This window comes from Lagenorhynchus albirostris, chromosome 5 (genome assembly GCF_949774975.1).
Source record: "Lagenorhynchus albirostris chromosome 5, mLagAlb1.1, whole genome shotgun sequence".
In the NCBI taxonomy this organism is placed as follows: domain Eukaryota; kingdom Metazoa; phylum Chordata; class Mammalia; order Artiodactyla; family Delphinidae; genus Lagenorhynchus; species Lagenorhynchus albirostris.
This window is the reverse complement of record NC_083099.1, coordinates 6,795,782-6,816,789: the sequence shown is the minus strand read 5'-3', so window position 1 is coordinate 6,816,789 and position 21,008 is coordinate 6,795,782. Positions and strand designations below refer to the sequence as shown.

At 39.9% G+C, this 21,008-nt stretch overlaps 1 protein-coding gene across 1 annotated transcript; it reads left to right on the top strand.

Moving 5' to 3' along the window:
* Positions 1 to 15,674: 15,674 nt before the first annotated feature.
* On the top strand, positions 15,675 to 19,866 carry LOC132520350 (uncharacterized; the record flags this gene model as incomplete). Its single annotated transcript, XM_060149110.1, is given in 3 exon segments — positions 15,675 to 16,381; positions 16,383 to 19,397; positions 19,429 to 19,866. Coding segments are annotated over 2 exon segments (3,366 nt in total), but the record flags the coding sequence as incomplete, so codon positions are not given.
* Positions 19,867 to 21,008: the final 1,142 nt, after the last annotated feature.

Genomic DNA, 21,008 nt, shown 5'->3' with positions numbered 1-21,008 from the left:
AGCAAAGCTAAACACTGTGCCTGCCCCCATGAAGCTTAAAGTGCAAATTACATTTTTAAAAAAACGATCGCACGTGTAAATGTGAAACTATAGCTATGATAAGTTCACAAAGGAGATCTTTGTAGTGCTATGGAAACATAAAATGTGAGAATGTTGCCTACCCAAGGAAGTGAGAGCTTTACTTAAACGCATTAGATAAAAAATAAGTAGGAGTGAGAAGTAGAGTGTTTTAAGCATAGTGCAAGGTTTTGTAGTGGCAAGTAACATGTGTATGTCAAAGAACTAAAAGAGAGCCAGGGGCTAGAGCACCAGGGATGAGAGAGAAAGATGGCCGGTGACTCTGCAACAAAAGTCACAGGTGTAACCAAGAAGACCTTGTAGGCCTTTGTGGGGATTTTGGCCCTTATTCTAAGACCATTGGGAGGATGTTGTGTGATTTAAGCCAGGGGTAATGGAGGGATGAGCAGTTAATGTGGGGATCAGAACTTAGATGGGTGTCATGTTCAAATCTGTATTTCAAAAGGATAATTCTGACTGTGGTGTAGACAGGATCCACCAGTGTGAATGCTAGAGCAGTAGTAGAAGGTAATAACCCGGATGACTTGGAACAGGTTTTAAGAGATGAAATCATGGATTAAATATGGTGAAGTGGGGAGAGGACAAAGTTAAGGATGACTTTTGGGGCATGGCTTGTATAACTGAATGCATAATGGTGCCATTAACTGGGACACATAGCACTGGAAAAGGGCTGGTACCATCTTGCTTGTCCACCTCCCCTGTTTTCACACCTGTGGATCTCCATATATTGAATACCTCTGTTAGTTTTCATTACAGGACAATAAGAAGGCAAATGCAGTGACCATTGCTGTACTGTACAATTGAGACTAACTTCTATCAGAGCACTGATATTGGTACTGCTAATAGAAAAGAGTTCAATTGTTATAACCAGTCACAGTCATGTGGAGGCAAGAGCATGAGCTTTGCAGTTTATAATTGGATACCCTTGGCTCTAAATCCTGGTTTACCACCTCTTAGTTTTGAAAGAGTGGACAATTTATTTTAAGGTGTCTCAACCTGAGCACTATTGAAATTTTGGATTGGATAATTTTTGGATGTGGGAGGCTGTCCTCTGCCTTTTAGGATGTTATGCAGCATCCCTGGCTTCTATCTGCAGGATGCCGGTAACCATGCCACTTTGTAATAGCAACCAAAGATGGCTCAAGACACTGCCAAATTGCTCCCAGGAGGCAAAATTTCCTCTGGTTGAAAACTCCTTTACCTTCTTTGAGTCATAATTATATCATTTGTGAAACAGCTATGATCTGCATATCTACTTGACTGATACTTGGCACATACAAGATCAGAAATACACAATTAGATATGAGAGTGAATACTTAGAATAATCAAGTAATCGTAACAAATCATGAATTTTAAAAGCCGACAGTATCATTAACAACAAAAAAAATATCAAAATATTTTCCTAAAAAAAAAAATTTTTTTTTCCTTTGGCTAGGGCTCCTCGGAAAGAGGGTCCTGTGCAAGTGAAGAGCCCTGAAACTCCGTGATCTCACAGAATGCAGTTCTCTGAGCAGAATTTATCACATTTGAAAGATGGAAATGGGTAGAAACAAAGTCGTTGACTCCAAGCCCTGCCTGGGTTCTTGCCAGCAGGATCCACTCCTGACTTTATTCAGAGGTAAACATGTTCTCCTGCTCTGGTTCCCCCATACTGTGTGTTACAAACATCCACAACGAATGTCCTTTCCTTATTGCAAGTAGTTATTATATGCTAGAAGAGAATACAACTTCTATCATCCAATCTATCTTTGAAAACAAACAGTTATTTTAACACACTACTTAATTATCAAGTCACAGGGCAGGCCCACCTGAAAAGCCTGTTGATTGGAAGATTAATGGTTCAGTGACTGAGTAAAGAAGGACCAGGCTATAAACATTATGGACCTCATTCTAAAGTTTAACACTGATCTTATCACCTTAGAAACAACTTCCTCTGTGACCTCTTTATGGGATTCACTGAAGAAATAATTGCCTGTTCTGAAATCTGTTGGAATTAGTACTGGCATCTAAAGATCTATTAAGAGATTAAGATTTCAAGATTAGGCAGCTCCTGGCTACCAGTCATGTTTATGAAATTCTATATGGTCAGAGACTTGGTTCCCATAGAAATGACCTCTCTTTCATTATATATAAAAGGAATTGTGCTTGTCAGGTTTTCTCCTTTAGGAGAAATTTCTCCTTTTGGAACAATTAAATTTATGAGGGCTAGTTGCATTAAACATTTGTTTTGACTTAATAGGGTTTATATTGACTCTAATCTCCAGTTGCTATTTTAATGTCAAATAATAATAATAGCAACTTCATTCATTTGCTAAGGCTGCCATACGAAATATCTCAGACTGGGTCATTTAAAGAACAGAAATTTATTTTCTCACAGTTCTGGAGGCTGGGGATCCAAGGTCAAGGTGCTGGCAGCATTGGGTTTCTCTTAGGCCTCTCTCCCTGGACGGATGCCCTCTTGCTGTCTAGTCACATGGTGGTCTGTGCATGCACACCCCTGCTGTCTCTTTGTAGGTCCTAATCTGTTCTTTTTTTAAGGACACTGGTCAGATTGAATTAGGGCCTACCCTGATGGTCTCATTTTAACTTAATGACCCCTTTAAAGTCCCTATCTTCAAAAACAGTCACATTCTGAGGTACTAGGGGTTAGGCCCCCATATGACTTTGGGGGGATACAAGTCAGCCCATAACAGCAACTCTGTATATTTAGATAGAAATTTACTGTTTAAAAAGTATTTTTCATATATAATTTCAATAGACTAAGTATCCTTAAACTTGTAGTAACTATGACAAAGAGTAATTCCATTTTCCCTGCATTGTCTGGGAAAATCAAATTATTCAGATTCATAGTTTAATATAATGTAGGCTCAATGCATGTGTCATGGTGCTTCACTGGTTATTTTATTCCTATGAATGCCATATAGTTGCCTATTGTTTTGGACTGTGTTTTTCATTCTGAAGGCAGTCAGCCTATTTTTTTGGCTTACGTTGTTTTGTAGGAGAGAGGGATTTTGGCAGTGACATATGAGCAACTATCATGACATCCTAAACTAAAAAAAAAAAAAAGTCAGATTCTGAGCTGTTCAGGGAAAGCTAAAGGGATCTTTGTGTGTCTGACATTAAGGACAGGTATCTCTTGCAATCTGAACTCTCCCTCTCTGAATATTTGATATAACAATTGGTGGAAAATTTACTGGACACTTATTCACCACACACAATAATATATTGTAACAAATATGCATGAGTATAGGACTAAAAACATTTAAGTTACACATGAGTTCTAGATGAGAACATGTCTGGAGAAAACCATCATTTGAATAGACACATGCACCCCAATGTTCATAGCAGCACTATTCACAATAGCCAGGACATGGAAGCAACTTAAATGTCCATCAACAGAGGAATGCATAAAGAAGATGTGGTACATATATACAATGGAATATTACTCAGCCATAAAAAAGAATGAAAAGCAGCAACATGGATGGACCTAGAGATGATCATACTAAGTGAAATAAATCAAAGACAAATGTCATATAATATCACTTACAGATGGAATCTAAAAATTGATGCAAATGAACTAATTTACAGAACAGAAACAGATGCAGAGACTTAGAAAACCAAACTTATGGTTTCCAACAGGGAAAGATAGGGGGGAGGGATAAATTAGGAGGTTGGAATTAACATATACACACTAATATATATAAAAATAATCAACAAGGACCTCTTGTATAGCACAGGGAACTCTACTCGACACTCTAATAACCTATATGGGAAAAGAATCTGAAAAAGAATATATATATATATATATATATATATATAAAACCAAATCAAGCTGATGTACACCTAAGACAAACACAACATTGTAGATCAATTATACTCCAATACAAAATAAAAATAAAATTAAAAAAATTTAAAACAAAAAATTAATTTAGTTGTTTTTCTCAAAGGATTTAACGACTTATTCTTGTTGTTCAAATGTAGCGTACATCATCACTATTATTCTCCTATATTCATGTGATTATATCTTCTGAGCAGTTGGAGATGCTCTTGAAGAAAGTAGGTGAGCCTAAGAGATCTAGAAAAGCCTATAAATTAAAAGGAAAATTGGAGATGATGAGAGCTACTGAGAAAAGTGTGAATGGAAATGGGATTGAACCAAAATAACTGAGATTTTGCTAAGGGGTCTGGATTTAGTGAAGTGGACGGTGAAAATACTGAAGAATGTTAACATCCAATAGTGAAGGAATCACTCCCTAGAAGATCAGTCAATATGATGCTCATCATTGCTCCAAGGAAGAGGAAGATGAAGAGCTACCCTTATTTAACTGGAAAATGTTAAAATGAATATTAGGAAGTGTATATAAACTAGTTGTTTTTGCTAGTGAGTGTGATTCTGTCTTGAGTAAAAACATCACATCCAAAAGTTGCAGTTGTAAGTGTAGTTGTAAGTGTAGCACATGCAAACCAAACATTTCTCTTTGGGAGGTTTGTTGATTTCTTTGGTCCATTGCTTCATAAGTGGCTTTATTCAAAGATTCATGGCCATTCACTTCCAGAGTCTCGAGAACCAAGAAGAGAAAATTACCTCTTGTTCCTTAGATTCAGAAAGTTGGCAATCTCCTGTTTTACTTAGCCCTTCAGCAGCTCACTCTGCTGATCCCCAGCCCAAACAAATAGCATGTGTGACCACAGGCTCCAAGCCTCTGTTTTTGTCACCAAACCTTACTAGAGAAACTGTTCCATTTTTAGATTATGATGCAAAAGTGCTTTACTAAGGGTGGTTTTTCAACCATTAGTCATCCTTAGCAGTATTTCACTATTTGTATTGTATTTCATTTTCACTGAAGTATAGATGGAAAAGATAATTACGCCTGATACTGGTCAGTATCCAGTTGCCTTAGTGTTTGATAATTAGGGGTTGATATTTACTTCTGCATCCCCAGTGTTTAGACATAGTAGGAGCTCACATTTTTGATGAGAGAGAGAGGAAGGAAGGAAGAAAGGAAGGAAGGAAGGGAAAGAAAAAGAGAAAGAAAGAGGAAGAAAGAGAGGAAAGAGAAAAAAGGAGATTTCTCTAACATTGCCAACTTCTAGACTACCTGAAAACTTCATCATTGTACAAAACTTTCTGTCTATGAAGAAAAGTATTCAGAGTTACAAACATTTTTCACAAAAACTTTTGGAACACAAAATTGGTGTACTGCTCTATTCCTTATAGAGTTTTCTATAGATTCCCTTGTTTGAGAACTGACTGTGTTACTTCTTCCTACCTGATATATAATTGCTCATTTCAGTGCCTTGCGCTTCAGATACAGTCTTACTTTTACTCCCCAGCTGAAACTGCTCCTTCTGGGGCTGTTCCTAATGTGCTACCCTACACGCCAAAAGATCAAGTCGGCATAGTCTAAGGGTAGAGTACTATGCAATTACATGCTGCACACATGGCTTTGAAGGATGACAGCAGAACCTTCATTCCACTCCGCAGACTTAGCTACTTACACTCTGGCTGCCACCCCCACCCCCACACCCACCACTCCCCTCTCCAGTGCAGACACAGTTCTCTTTCACTGTAGTGAGGAAAGCTTATAATGAGGCTTTTCCTTTGCCCCTGGTGCCAACATTTTGTTGGGGTATCACTTCATTTCTATGTGCTCTGTCCTCTGGGGAATTTTTCTGGCACAATCTAACTAGGAAAATGTCTTCTCATTAATGCTATTGCCTCCTTCCTCTTAGGGTTGAAAGTAGAAATTGTCACTCAGATTTGCAATACAGTAAAAAACATTTTTTCTAGTCTTTCTTGGAAAGGCTAATAGACTGAATTTCTCAGGAAGGTATACAGGAATGTTGACTTATTTCTACTTACTTATTTTTATTGGGTTTCCAGGAATGGAAAGCCATTAGTAAGGGTGCTTACCAAGGCCATAACGAAATTAGGTACTTTGAGTACATCCTACAGTTTTATTTTCTTAGCTACCTTTCTCTCCCTCTCATTGTTTTTCATTTTAAATCACTCATGAAAATCTTATGTTTCTATTCATTTCATTTTTATCGATCATTTCTACTGACCAAGAATCTTGAGAAGTAATTAGAAATTTACAGTTTTTATTTAAGAGAAGAGAAAATTATGTCAAGTTGAACACAAATATCTTCTTACAGTGTCACCATATATTTTGATACTCTTCACTCAGAAAAACTTAGAAATCTCTATAGAAATTATGAACTCGGCATTGATTATCAACAGTTGCTAATATCACAAAAAGAAAAGCAATCATTTATCATGTGTCTCCAGATAGAAGAATACAATACTACCTACAGAATATTCTTGTCAAAAAAATAAATCTGAATTTGGTCAAACCTACATCTATCATTTGCCAGGAGATACAAAGACAGAGGGACATATTAATGCCACAGGAATGCAATCAGCATAACCTAGAACTTGTTTATTTAACAGATAAATTAAAGGAGGAACAAAAAAGGAGTTAGAGGGAAATCTATAGATTTAAAGAGATTCAAGAAATGCATCGACCCACTCTTGACTAGATCCCACGAGAGAAAGATTTGGAATTATTGTCTAAATTCTTGGTTCAATTGATGAGGGAATGCAATCTTAGAAGGTCAAATAACTTGGCCAAGGTCATATAGCTGCAAGAACCCTGACTGTCAAAGCTCTTGTTCTCTGGTGCCATATGTCTTAGGAGCATGGAATACGTTACAATATACATGTAGGTCATGATTTCTAACTTAAATACAGCTCAAATAGAAAGTAAGTAATGGAATAAAATTCTACTTGTTCATAGAAGTAAATGGTAGTATTTATTTTTCTCAATCCATTTAAATTTTATTCTTGGTCATATGTAACAACTGTAATAGCCTATCATATTCCATATTTGAAAAAAAGAATTAAAATAAAATGGAAACATGAAAATATCTCACAATTCTTCCCCTCAAAGATTCAGTGTACTCTTTGCAGTGCATGACATTAGCTAGGGAGGATTACTGATAACACTGATCAATTTTTCTTTGAACCAAATGTGTGGCGCAAACATAAATCACGCAACCCAAACCCAAATCACTTCACTTGATTATCACTCTTGTTCATGAGCTAGAAGTAATATAGACCAGAAATTTCCTAATCCCTTTTCACAAGCATATTTGAAAGTTGATGTCTTAGTTTGCCATGTAAGGAGACACATTTTCTCTGCATTTAACTGAATTAGGATTGAAATAAATATCTTATGCTAGATCTCTTTCTTTATATCTTCCATGAGAGTGAGCGACTGAAGAAACTTGACTTTGAGAAGGTAAATATACTCCAGGAAAGATATGGTGTTTTTAAAATATATTTCTGCATTCACACTTATACCACATTTGGAAGATGTGGAAGGATTCAATATGGGAAGATGCAAAGTATGAATGGAGGAAAGATTTTTGAATGCTTTATATGCAGAAAAGAACATATATTTTGCAAATTTGTAAAAGGGCACATAGTTTTTTTTACAACTATTCTCCATTATTGCAATTCTATCCTTAACTTTTGAACTTGATGAAATGTCTATGGCTATATTCTATTCATATATTGAATATATAATTATAATATCAATGCAGTAGCCCAAACATAAGGCATATTTGTCTATCAGTCATTTTGTAGAAGAGGCAGCTGCTGATAGATAACACAGCCTCTTGAATATAAAGATGCAATTCATTTTTTTGAACAATTTGGATGGCTTATCTTAATATGTGATTTTTTTGTACTGAAATCAGGAAATACTTGATATTAAACTGCTTAATCAGGAAGTCTGGAATGATTATGAAGTAAGTAGATTAACAAACTTAAACTAAGCACCTACTGTGTGCCAGACACAGGGCTATGTATGCACTTTCGAGAGAGCAAAATGAATGACAAGATTTCTAGTAAATACATCAATTTCCCCTGTTTTATTGAGATGTAATTGACATACAGTACTGTATAAGCTTAAGGTGTACAACATAATGATTTGACTTATGTACATCATGAAATGATGATCACAGTAGGTTTAGTGAATATCCATCATCTCATATAGTTATAACATTAGAGAGATAAGACACTTTTTTCTTGTGATGAGAACTCTTAAGATTTATTCTCTTAACTTTCATTTATAATGCACAGCAGTGTTAAGTATCTTTAAAATGTTGTACATTATATCCCTAGTACTTATTTATCTTGTAAGTGGAATTTGTATCTTATGACTGCATTCATCCAATCTGCCCTCTGCCCACCCTCACCTCTAAGTAACAACAAATCTGATCTTTCATTCTGTGAGTTTGTTTGTTTTTGAAGTATAATTGACCTACTAAACTATGTTAGTTTCTGGTACACAATATAGTGATTCAATATTTCTGTACATTTCAAAATGATCACAAGTCTAGTTGTCATCTGTCACCATACAAAATATTACATAATTATTGACTATATTCTCCACACTGTACATTTCATACCTGTGATTCATTTATCTTGTAATCAAAAGTTTGTACCTTTTAATCTCCCTCATCTGTTTTTCTCCTTCCCCCACCTCTTTCCCCTCTGGAACCACCTGCTTGTTTTCTGTATCTGTGACTCTGTTTTTGTTTGTTCACTTGTTTTGTTTTTTAAATTCCACATATAAGTGAAATTATATAGTATTTGTCTTTTGCTGTCTTATTTCAATTGCCATAATACCCTCTAGGTCCATCTATGTTGTCACAAATGACAATATTTCATTCTTTCTTATGGTTGAGTAATAGTTCATTGTATAGATGTATCTTGGCTATTGTAAATAATGTTGCATTGAACATAGAGGTGGATATATCTTTTTGAATTAATGTTTTCATTTTCTTCAGATAAATACCCAGAAGTGGAATTGCAGGATCATATGGTAGTTCTATTTTTATTTTTTTGAGGAATATCCATACTATTTTCCATAGTGGCTGCACCAATTTACATCCCTGCTAATGGTGCATGAGAGTCCCTTTTATCCACAACCTTACCAACATTTGTTATTTTTATCATGGCCATTCTGACAGGTGTGAGGTAATATTTTATTGTAGTTTTGATTTGCATTTCCCTTATGATTAGTGATATTGAGCATCTTTTCATGTGCTTGTTGGCCATCTGTATATGTTCTTTGTAAAAACGTCTATTCAAGTCCTTGGCACATTTTTTAAGTGCATTTTTTGTTGTTGTTTTGTTGTTATTGTTGTAGTGTTGAGTTGTATAAGTTCTTTGTATATTTTGGATATTAACCCCTTATCAGACATATTGTTTGCAAATATCTTCTCCCATCCAGTAGGCAACATTTTTATATTGTTGATAGTTTCCTTCACTGTGCAAAAGCCTTTCAGTTGGATGTAATCCCATTTGTGTATTTTTGCTTTTATTTCCCTTTCCAGAGGAGACAGATCCAAAAAAATCTTGCTAAAACATGTCAGAGAGCATACTGCTTGTTTTCTTCTAGGAGTTTTATGGTTTCAGGTCTTACGTTTAAGTATTTAACCATTTTAAGTTTATTCTTGTATATGGTGCAAGAAAGTAGTCCAGTTTGATTATTTTGCATGTAGGTGTCCATTTTTCTCAACACCATTTATTGTAGAGACTTTATTTTCCCCACTGTTTATTCTTGCCTACTTTGTTGTAGATTAATTGCCCACATAAATGTGTGGGTTTATTTCTGGGCTTTCTATTCTGTTCCATTGATCTATGGGTCAGTTTTTGTGCCAACATGATACTGTTTTGATTACTGTAGCTTTGTAGTATAGTTTGAAGTCAGGGAGAGTGATACCTCCTGTTTTGTTCTTTCTTAAGATTGTTTTGGCTATTCAGGGTCTTTTGTGTTTCCATACAGAGTTTAGAATGATTTGTTCTAGTTCTGTGAAAAATGCCATACATCTTTAAAGAATTTTTTAAAAATTAAGTGGATTGTAAGAAAACTTATTCTCTCAATTTCTCATTGAATGCCAGGCATTTTACCAGAAACTGAGAATATAGTGGAATTAGGAGTCATGTGACTTAATATATTCTCATTCTACATTACATGTGTGGTCACCATATTTTCAGATTCATAATAGAACACATTATCTGACAATGGAATATGAAGTCCAATTGGAAGTCAAGGTTTACAAAACTCACTTCTTTGAAGAAAACCCTAGCTTTTTACAGTCCATTTGTTTATTACAAGTTTTCTACATCTGTCACTTTGGGGCAGTTTAGACAAAGGAACATGTCAGGGGGACACTGGAAGCATGAGATGGGGAGACTGAGGTCTGCAGAGCTCATTATTGTGTACAGGAACCAATCGGGAATATTTTCTGATTGGACTGTCATATCTGTCTTAGTCAATCAAAGTATGTATCTTAACTTACCCTACTCTTGACATAGTATACTGTATTTAAAAAGTGTAATTCTCTGCTGTCCAGATTAATAAATGTTTATGGTGAAATGGATAATCCTCAACAATAGACAATCATGGACATTGCTCTAGACATTCACTCATTCACTCTTTCACCCATTCACCAAACACTTGAATGACTCTTTTATGCAAAGTATATTTATCCCTCTCTTTTCTTGTCTCTTCCTCATTTCCTCTCCACTAGATTCTTTGTTTTTAGCATAAAAATAACTAAACTTATGTCTGACCCACCTAAACAATCCTTGATTTCCCCTTCCCTTTGGTATTCCTATCTCATTCTTTTTACAAACTTGAAAAAAATTAATCCATATTTTAGTATCTCCTTATTTCCTGCTTATGTAATTTCATGGCAGCCTGTAAGTTTTCTTGATTTCACCCTGAGATGGATGCTGCTAAGGGAACCAATAACCTAATTATCGTTCAATTAAAGAGAAGAACATCTGGCACTATTAAATGCCTCCTTTGTTGATACTATCTTCCACTGTCCTATGCAGTGGAAAGAAAGAAATGAAAGCATTTTTCCTGCATTCCATCCTTTCCCCATTACCAGGGAAGAAGGTGGGATACTCTGGGAAGGAAATAAAGTAGATGACCTTGTCTAATCTTGTAAACATGATAAGCAGACTGCTGAGCAAATAGACTAGTGGTATTTGCTAGGAAGAGAGCATTTATGAAATGCTTTTAACAGGATGTTCCTGGTTTACAATTACTGTGGATCAAGTTTAAAATCTGGATACGTGGCTCACTGGTAAATATCACATAGGCTAGTTGGCCATTTGAGATATAAAGTGGAAATGTCTTAAAATATAAGTTCTCCCCACTGTGTGAGGTAATCTTTATAAATGATTTAGAGTCCTTACCTACTTTGGACTGGGGATTTGATGTCCATTGTGGGAAGGGCATAACCAGGTAGCCATCTTCAATATCCCAGGTCTCTCTCTGCTTTCCCTGTGACTCTTGTTTGATCATACCCTTCAAATTATTTGTAAAGTCTGATCTTGGGAAAAATCACTAATTTGTGTCAGTCAGACTTGATCATCCAATCTTGTGTGTTAGCTCATGCATGTGTGTGTTTACTAGCTTCTCTCCCAAGTCTTAATATGCTCTTTCTGTTTTCCTCATAAATGTCTGCTTTCCCCCAAACTTTTTCCCCTGCCATTTAATATACAATTAATGAGCAACCACATTTCCCCAAATGGCATCAAATTGCCACTGAACATACTTGTGGACTCCCTCCCCTTGATGTTTCCCAACCCAGTGAAGGACCTCACCATCTACCCAATGATAGATGAAACCAGATTATTCCTTCTCAATTAGTTTTCACATTCATGAAGTCATAACATAATGCAAATCTAACTCTCACTAGTTCTATCAATACCATTCCCAATGCCACTCGTTTAATTCAGTCATGGTCACTCTTTTCATGTATTAATAGCATTGTCTTATACCTAATTAGTTTTCTTGCCTCTAGTTTGGTTTCTCTACCACTGTTTCCTGCACTTTTGCTGGAGTGACCTTGATAAATGTCAGTCTAATCACATTACACCTATGCTTAATGTTCTTTGATGGTGCTCTATGGTTATCAAGATTTTGTCAATACAAAACCCTTCATGATGTCCCCTGTTATCTCTCTACTCTTATCTTCCAAAAGTAACTTGCATTCTTATTGTCAGTCATTATGCTTGCAATTGCACAAATGGATCAAGCTATTTGCCATCTGTGGTTGCCATGAACATTTACAAAATGCCTTTTTACCCTCTATTGAGATAATTGTTTTATATTCCCTATACTGCCTATTCTCTTATGTGTTGTATTCTCTTAGCAAATTTCTTAATATCAAAACAGCCTTCCTTTATAAAAATAAATCATGCTTGGTCAGGATGAATAATTATTTTAAAGTATTATTGAATTCTATTAAAGTTTCCTTTTGAATTTTTTCTGCACCTGTGTTTATAAGAGAGATGGAAAAAGAGTTAGTTCTCTTTTATTTTGCTATTGTTGCTGGGTTTTGGTATCGAAATAATGCCATGCCATTAAATGAATTAATTTTTTTATCCTTTAAATGTAATACTTTATATTACATTAAAATTGGTTTTCCCTTTAAGATGCAAAAGAACTCAGCATAAAATGTTTTGATAGTTTTTTAAGGAACCTCCATACGACCCAGCAATCCCACTACTGGGCATATACCCTGAGAAAACCATAATTCAAAAAGAGTCATGTACCAATATGTTCATTGCAGCTCTATTTACAATAGCCAGGACATGGAAGCAACCTAAGTGTCCATCAACTGATGAATGGATAAAGAAGATGTGGCACATATATACAATGGAATATTACTCAGCCATAAAAAGAAACGAAATTGAGTTATTTGTAGTGAGGTGGATGGACCTAGAGTCTGTCATACAGAGTGAAGTAAGTCAGAAAGAGAAAAACAAATACCGTATGCTAACACATATATATGGACTCTAAGAAGAAATAAAGGTCATGAAGAACCTAGGGATAAGACGGGAATAAAGACACAGACCTACTAGAGAATGGACTTGAGGATATGGGGAGGGGGAAGGGTAAGCTGTGACAAAGTGAGAGAGTGGCATTGACATATATACACTGTGGGACTCGAGAGACATTGTTCCAGCTAATGATTAAGAACTCTCCAGACAATAGGGGCTTCTTAGACAATGGGTGAATTTCCAGGATGTCCGGCCCCCTTCCGAGAAGGAGGGAGATAACAAAATGTAAAAAAGGTGTCTGTCAAAGACCAATCAGGCAGCTGGGGACAAGTTCCCTCTCTGGTCCGAGCCTAAGCCGGGACCAATCAGCAGGAGAACACAACCAAATCTGTAATTTACATACGGGGAAGTGGGAACCTATAAAACTGACATATTCGCGCCCAAAAGGGTTCCTTCTTCGACCTCCTGCGTGAGGACCAAGGAACCCCGGTGCACCGGCCTTCAATAAACCTCTTGCGTTTTGCATCGACTTCCGACTCTTGTTGTTTCCTGGGCGAGTTGAAACTCCTAGGAGACCGCGCAGGTCTAACATTTGGGGGCTCGTCCGGGATTCCACTCGCCCCGGACCACAAGAACATCGGGAGTTGGAGGTACCAGGTAAGCTTGAGCTTGATTGTCTGTTTGTCCCTTGTTCTTTGTGGGCCATTATCGGAGGAAAGCCGTAAGAATCGGCTTATTATGGAATCTGTATCGGACCTCTGGCTAGGCAGACGTGCTAATAGCCGGCGTCCATGAGCCCTAAGGGACGCCCTGGTGGCTCATCTGGAAGGAGAGGCAAACTCTGTCTCCCCTTCACTCGGTTTCGGCAGTTCCCTTGGTGATAACTGCCATCTGAAGAAGTTTCGGTTTTGAAGCGAGCTCGCGGTGGCCCATGCGTATATGTGTTTCGTGGAGTTTTAACTGTTTCTGTATTGTGGTCTATTCTTCTTCTCTGACGGACGACAATGGGACAAACTATGACGACTCCTCTTTCCCTTACCCTAAGCCATTGGACCGAAGTTCGGGCCAGAGCCCATAATTTTTCGGTAGAGGTAAAGAAAGGAAAGTGGCAGACTTTGTGTGCCTCTGAATGGCCAACATTTCAGATAGGATGGCCCCCCGAAGGATCCTTTTTATTAGACAAGATTAAGCTGCTGAAGTCTAAGATATTTAATATAGATCCCCACGGACATCCAGACCAAGTACCATATGTCTTGGTCTGGGAAGATTTAATTCTCTCCCCACCTCCGTGGGTCCGGCCCTTTGTTTCCTCAACAGGTACGTCCGCGCATACATCAGGAGCGTCGGAGATATTAGCCTTAAAGAAAAACCCCAACACGGAAAAGCTACCTGATGCCCCGGATCCACCGAAGGCGATTTATCCTGACCCGCAGTCCGATTTGCTTCTTTTGGATTCCCCACCCCCTTATCCTCCGGCCCCAAATCCCCTACCACCTAGAGGACCCCCAGCTCCATTGCCCTCGGCACCAAGGGAACCATCCATGATGGAAGAAGAAAGGGGTCCCTCAGCGGGCACTAGGAGCCGGAGGGCTATCTCCCCGGACTCCACTGCCCTACCTCTTAGAGAGTATGGCCCCCCCCGACGGCCAAGGGAATAGACCTCTCCAATATTGGCCCTTTTCCTCTGCAGATCTTTATAATTGGAAAATGCATAACCCAACTTTTTCCGAAAATCCACAGGCCCTTACCGCTTTAATAGAATCTCTTGTTTTCTCCCACCAGCCCACATGGGATGATTGTCAGCAGCTGCTCCAGACTCTCCTAACGACTGAGGAGAGGCAACGGGTTCTTTTAGAAGCCAGAAAAAATGTATTAGGCGCCAATGGGCAACCTACCCAGCTGCCTAACGAGATTGATGCTGGTTTCCCACTCGTCAGGCCAAACTGGGATTTCAATGCCCCGGAAGGTAGGGAGCGCCTGAAAGTGTATCGCCAGGCTCTGGTGGCGGGTCTCCATGGAGCGGCCAGACGGCCCACTAATTTGGCTAAGGTAAGGGAAGTCACTCAGGGGCCCCAGGAATCTCCAACTGTGTTCCTGGAACGTTTAATGGAAGCCTTTAGACGCTTTACCCCTTATGATCCAACTTCGGAGGAACATAGGGCTACTATAGCAATGGCTTTCATAGATCAAGCGGCCCCTGATATTAAGAAGAAATTACAGAGGCTAGATGGCTTGCAGGGATTTTCGCTTCAGGAGTTAGTAAAAGAGGCAGATAAAGTATATAACAAAAGAGAAACAGAGGAAGAGAAGGAAGAAAGAAAGCAGAAAGAGCAGGAAGCCCGTGAAATAAGACGGGATAAGAGACAGGAGAGGAATTTAAGTAAGATACTGGCCACTGTGGTTGGAGGAAGAAATATAGGGGATAGAAATAGGCAGAAAGGGCGAACGGCAGACAGAAGGCGGCCATTAGACAAGGACCAATGTGCCTACTGTAAAGAAAAAGGACATTGGGCGAGAGAATGCCCTAAGAAAAAGAGTGGAGGAAGGCCAACCAGAAACAAAATCTTAACATTGGAAGAAGAAGACTAGGAAAGTCAGGGCTCGAACCCTCTCCCCGAGCCCCGGGTAACTCAAAGTGGAGGGGGAACCTGTTCAATTTTTGGTAGATACCGGAGCCCAGCACTCCGTCCTTCTCCACTCAAAAGGTCCTATCTCAGCTAAAAGGTGATGGGTACAAGGAGCCACTGGGAATAAACAATATTCATGGACCACACAAAGGACAGTAGATCTTGGGATTGGACGAGTAACCCATTCATTTTTGATTATTCCGGAATGCCCCTATCCTTTGCTGGGAAGAGATTTACTCTCCAAAGTAGGGGCTCAAATCCACTTTCAGCCAGAAGGTCCCACCATAACTGATAATAAAGGAAGGTTACTTCAAATATTGACTATGAAATTAGAAGATGAATATAAATTATACGAGCAGCCTTCATCCTCACGAGTTAATGTTACAGATTGGGTAACTCGGTTCCCTCAAGCCTGGGCAGAAACTGCCGGAATGGGGATGGCCAAAAATCGGCCCCCGGTGCTAGTGGAACTCAAGGCAACTGCCACCCCAATAACGGTCCGTCAATACCCCATGAGTAGAGAAGCCAAAGATGGTATCCGTCCCCATATACAGAGGCTACTAGACTTGGGCATCTTAATAAGATGTCAATCAGCATGGAACACCCCTCTCCTGCCGGTAAAGAAACCAGGAACAAATGATTATCGGCCGGTGCAGGATCTACGAGAGGTAAACAAACGGGTGGCAGACCTCCACCCCACAGTTCCAAACCCTTACAACCTCCTGAGCACTCTTCCACCTCAACATACGTGGTATACTGTTTTGGACCTTAAAGATGCTTTTTTCTGTTTAAGACTCTCCCCTGAGCCAACCCTACTTTGCCTTCGAATGGAAAGATCCAACATCGGGAATGTCTGGTCAGCTGACATGGACACGGCTACCTCAGGGATTTAAGAACTCCCCGACCATCTTTGATGAAGCCCTCCATCAGGATTTGGCATTATATAGAGAATCAAATCCCCAGGTAACATTACTCCAATACGTTGATGATATTTTATTAGCTGCTGAGACCCAAGAAGATTGTATCAAGGGTACTGAAAAACTGTTAACGGAACTTGGAACCCTGAGATATAGAGCCTCAGCCAAGAAAGCACAAATATGCCAACAACAGGTCAGTTACCTGGGGTATCTATTAAAAGGGGGGCAAAGATGGCTCACGGAGAGCAGAAAGGATACGGTGGCCCAAATTCCGGCTCCCAAAAACGCCAGGCAGGTTAGAGAATTTTTGGGGACGGCCGGATTCTGTAGACTATGGATTCCAGGGTTTGCTGAGCTGGCATCCCCATTGTACCCCCTAACCAAAAACAGCACTCCTTTCGTTTGGGGCGATAAGGAACAACGGGCTTTTGACCAAATCAAACGAGCTTTACTTTCAGCTCCAGCCCTAGGACTGCCAGATGTAACCAAACCTTTTCATTTATATGTGGCCGAAAATAAGGGCATTGCAAAAGGAGTATTGACTCAGAAATTGGGTCCCTGGAATCGCCCAGTTGCTTATTTGTCAAAAAAATTGGACCCTGTGGCATCAGGATGGCCCACCTGTTTAAAGATAATCGCTGCAGTAGCCGTTCTAGTCAAAGATGCTGACAAACTAACTTTAGGACAAAATCTAACGATAACAGCTCCTCATGCCCTGGAAAATGTAGTCCGTCAACCACCGGATAGGTGGCTAACTAATGCCAGGATGACCCATTACCAAACCCTGTTGCTAAACTCAGATCGCATCAAGTTTGCTCCAGCCACAGGACTCAATCCAGCCACCTTGCTACCTGATCCTGACTTGGAAGGCTCCACCATCATACATGATTGTCAGGAAGTACTGGCCGCAGCACACGGCAGTAGGCCAGATCTGATGGACCTGCCCCTCCCTGATGCTGATTTCACCTGGTTCACGGATGGGAGCAGTTTCCTGGAGGAAGGTAAGCGTCGAACTGGGGCAGCCATGGTAGACGGAAAACAAGTCATATGGGCAGCGGCGCTACCACAAGGGACCTCAGCCCAATGAGCTGAATTAATTGCCCTGACGAGGGCATTAGAGATGGCAGAGAATAAAAAAGTAAACATCTACACAGACAGTAGATATGCGTTTGCTACCGCTCATATCCACGGTGCCATTTACCAACAGAGAGGGCTACTAACTTCAGGTGGCAAAGAAATTAAAAACAAAGACGAAATCGTGGCTTTGTTGACTGCACTCATGCTTCCTACTAAAGTCAGTATCATCCACTGCCCTGGACATCAAAAAGGAAATACCCCAATAATTAGGGGAAATAATATGGCTGACCAAGTGGCCCGAAAAATAGCATCGGGAGAAGTCATTTTAGGACTGTCAGATAAAGTTCCTGAAAAACCAGGCCACGATGAAGAAATCATCCCGGCCACAACAAAAGGAACTTTGTCCCCTCAGCAAGCAGAATCCATGTTACAACAGATGCACAGATGGACACATTTGGGGACTAAAAAGATGGTAGCCTTGTTACAAAAAGCCGGGTACGAAACCCCTGGAATGACAAAATTAGCTGAACAAATTGTGCAGGAATGCGTCCCATGTCAACAGGTAAATGCTCACAAAGGGAAACTTGAAACTGGAAAGAGACTCAGGGGGGACCGCCCAGGAACTTACTGGGAAGTGGACTTTACCGAAGTGCGTCCTGGAAGGTACGGTAATAAATACCTTTTAGTTTTTGTAGACACTTTTTCAGGATGGATAGAGGCTTTCCCAACAAAGAAAGAAACAGCTGCTGTAGTAGCCAAGAAGATTTTAGAAGAAATTTTTCCTCGATTTGGAGCACCAAAGGTAATAGGGTCTGATAATGGTCCAGCCTTCGTCGCCCAGGTAAGTCAGGATGTGGCCAGATATTTGGGGACTGATTGGAAATTACATTGTGCATATAGACCCCAGAGTTCAGGTCAGGTAGAAAGAATGAATAGAACTCTAAAAGAGACCCTAACCAAATTGTCCTTGGAGACTGGCGGTACAGATTGGACGGTGCTCCTTCCTTTAGCCCTGTTCCGGGTTAGGAATACACCTTCCCGGTACCATCTTACTCCTTTTGAGGTGCTATACGGGGCCCCACCTCCCCTTCTCACCTTAGGAGAAGAAATAAAACCAGACTGTCAAAATAACACTGACTTGTATGCTAGGCTATTGGGACTCCAACTGGTCCAAAAGGAGATATGGTCCCAACTCGCCGAGGCCTACCAACCGGGAACACCGGGAGAAACTCATCCTTTCCAAGTCGGGGACTCCGTATACGTCCGTCGTCATCGAACCCAGACGTTGGAACCTCGATGGAAAGGACCATACACCGTCCTCCTAACCACCCCAACGGCCATAAAAGTGGACGGCATCGCTGCCTGGATCCATGCTTCACACGTGAAAGCTGCACCAGTGGCGGCATCATCAGGATGGCAGGCCCAAAGAACCGACAACCCGCTCAAACTCAAGCTTCTACGAACCTAGGACTTATAATTTTGGTTTTACTGCCTTTATTGACTGTAAGTGATTTTAGCCCTCACCTCCCCCAACGTTTAACTTGGCAGGTAATTTCTCAGACTGGAGATGTAACCTGGTCCATTAGTCATACTGCACCCCCCTGGACCTGGTGGCCAGATCTTTTTCCTGATGTTTGTAAATTGGCTATAGGAGCACCTTATTGGGATACAGAAGATTCTCATGATATGAACACTGCCCCTTCCAAAGTTTCGGAAACTGGTTTGGGCCGGGTTGCAAAAATGCAGGCAAAAGAATGATGCTTGGTATCCTCACTTTCTACGTATGCCCCGGGTTCCACCGCCCTTGATCTCTGAATTATAAATGTGGTGGAACTGAAAACTTTTATTGCAAAAGCTGGGGATGTGAAACTACCGGGGATACTAATTGGAAACCCACCTCAACTTGGGATTTTATTACTGTAACGGCTAATTATTCTCATAATGAGGATACCGGACACCGGAGTAAATGTTCAGGATGGTGTCATCCCCTTAAAATTTCCTTTAGTAATCCCGGAAAAAGAGATGAAAAATGGATAAATGGTCATTCTTGGGGCGTTAGATTTTACATGAGGGGATATGATTTAGGAATATTAATGACCCTTAAGCTAAAGATTGAGACTCCTGCTCCTATATCAATAGGCCCAAATCCCGTACTTGGCCCCCCTTTGCTTCCCCCGGCCCCTTCAACTACGTCAACAAAGAATGAGACTAATGAAACCTCTGGATCCAAAGAACCCACAGTTAAGCCTGGGACTCCTCAGGATAGGATGCTTTCTTTGGTGCAGGCAGCCTTTACGGTCCTTAATGCTACAAACCCGGAGGCTACAAAATCATGTTGGCTCTGTTATGCTGCCCCTCCCCCTTATTATGATGCTATAGGATATAGTTCTAATTATACTAATGTCAGCTCCCCGGACCATTGTCGATGGAAACAGAAAGGGAACAGTAAATTAACTCTGTCTTCGGTTTCTGGAAATGGTACTTGTATAGGAACACCTCCCCAGTCCCATCGACACCTTTGTCATGATTTCAGCCTCCCTTCAGGCTCGGGATATCTTGTACCTCCCCAAGATGGATGGTGGGCATGTAACACGGGGCTCACCCCTTGTGTCTCTCTAGAGGTTCTCAACAATTCATCTGATTTTTGTGTGCTAGTGCAATTAGTTCCTAGACTTATCTATCATTCAGATTCGTCCTTCTTAGATGAATACGAGGGAAAAACAAGAAGGAAGAGAGAACCTGTAACCCTCACATTGGCTGTCCTTCTAGGACTAGGAATATCTGCCGGGATAGGAATAGGAACCACAGCCCTCATACAACAACCCCAGTATTATGCAAGTTTAAGACAGGCTGTAGACATCGACCTTCGAGCATTAGAAAGTTCCATAACTCAACTAAAGGAATCACTCACCTCACTTTCAGAAATGGTGTTGCAGAATAGAAGAGGCCTAGATTTGCTGTTTCTTAAAGAAGGGGGATTATGCGCCGCTCTAAAAGAAGAATGTTGCTTTTATATTGATCATTCAGGAACCATTACCAAAACCATGGATAAACTAAGGGAACGCTTAGATAAAAGGCAAAGGGAGAGAGAAAACGAAAAAGGATGGTTTCAATCATGGTTTGATAAGTCCCCCTCGTTTACCACCTTAATCTCTATTCTGTTGGGACCTCTTATTGTTTTATTGTTGATTTTAACTTTTGGACCATGTGTTCTAAATCGCTTGATAGCATTTATTAGAGAACATATCAGTACTGTACAAGTTCTAATGTTAAGACAACAGTACCAAAGTTTACGAACAGAAGGTTGAGATTCCATGATTGGAATCAATAGTCACAAGAAAAAGGGGGGAATGTGGGACTCGAGAGACATTGTTCCAGCTAATGATTAAGAACTCTCCAGACAATAGGGGCTTCTTAGACAATGGGTGAATTTCC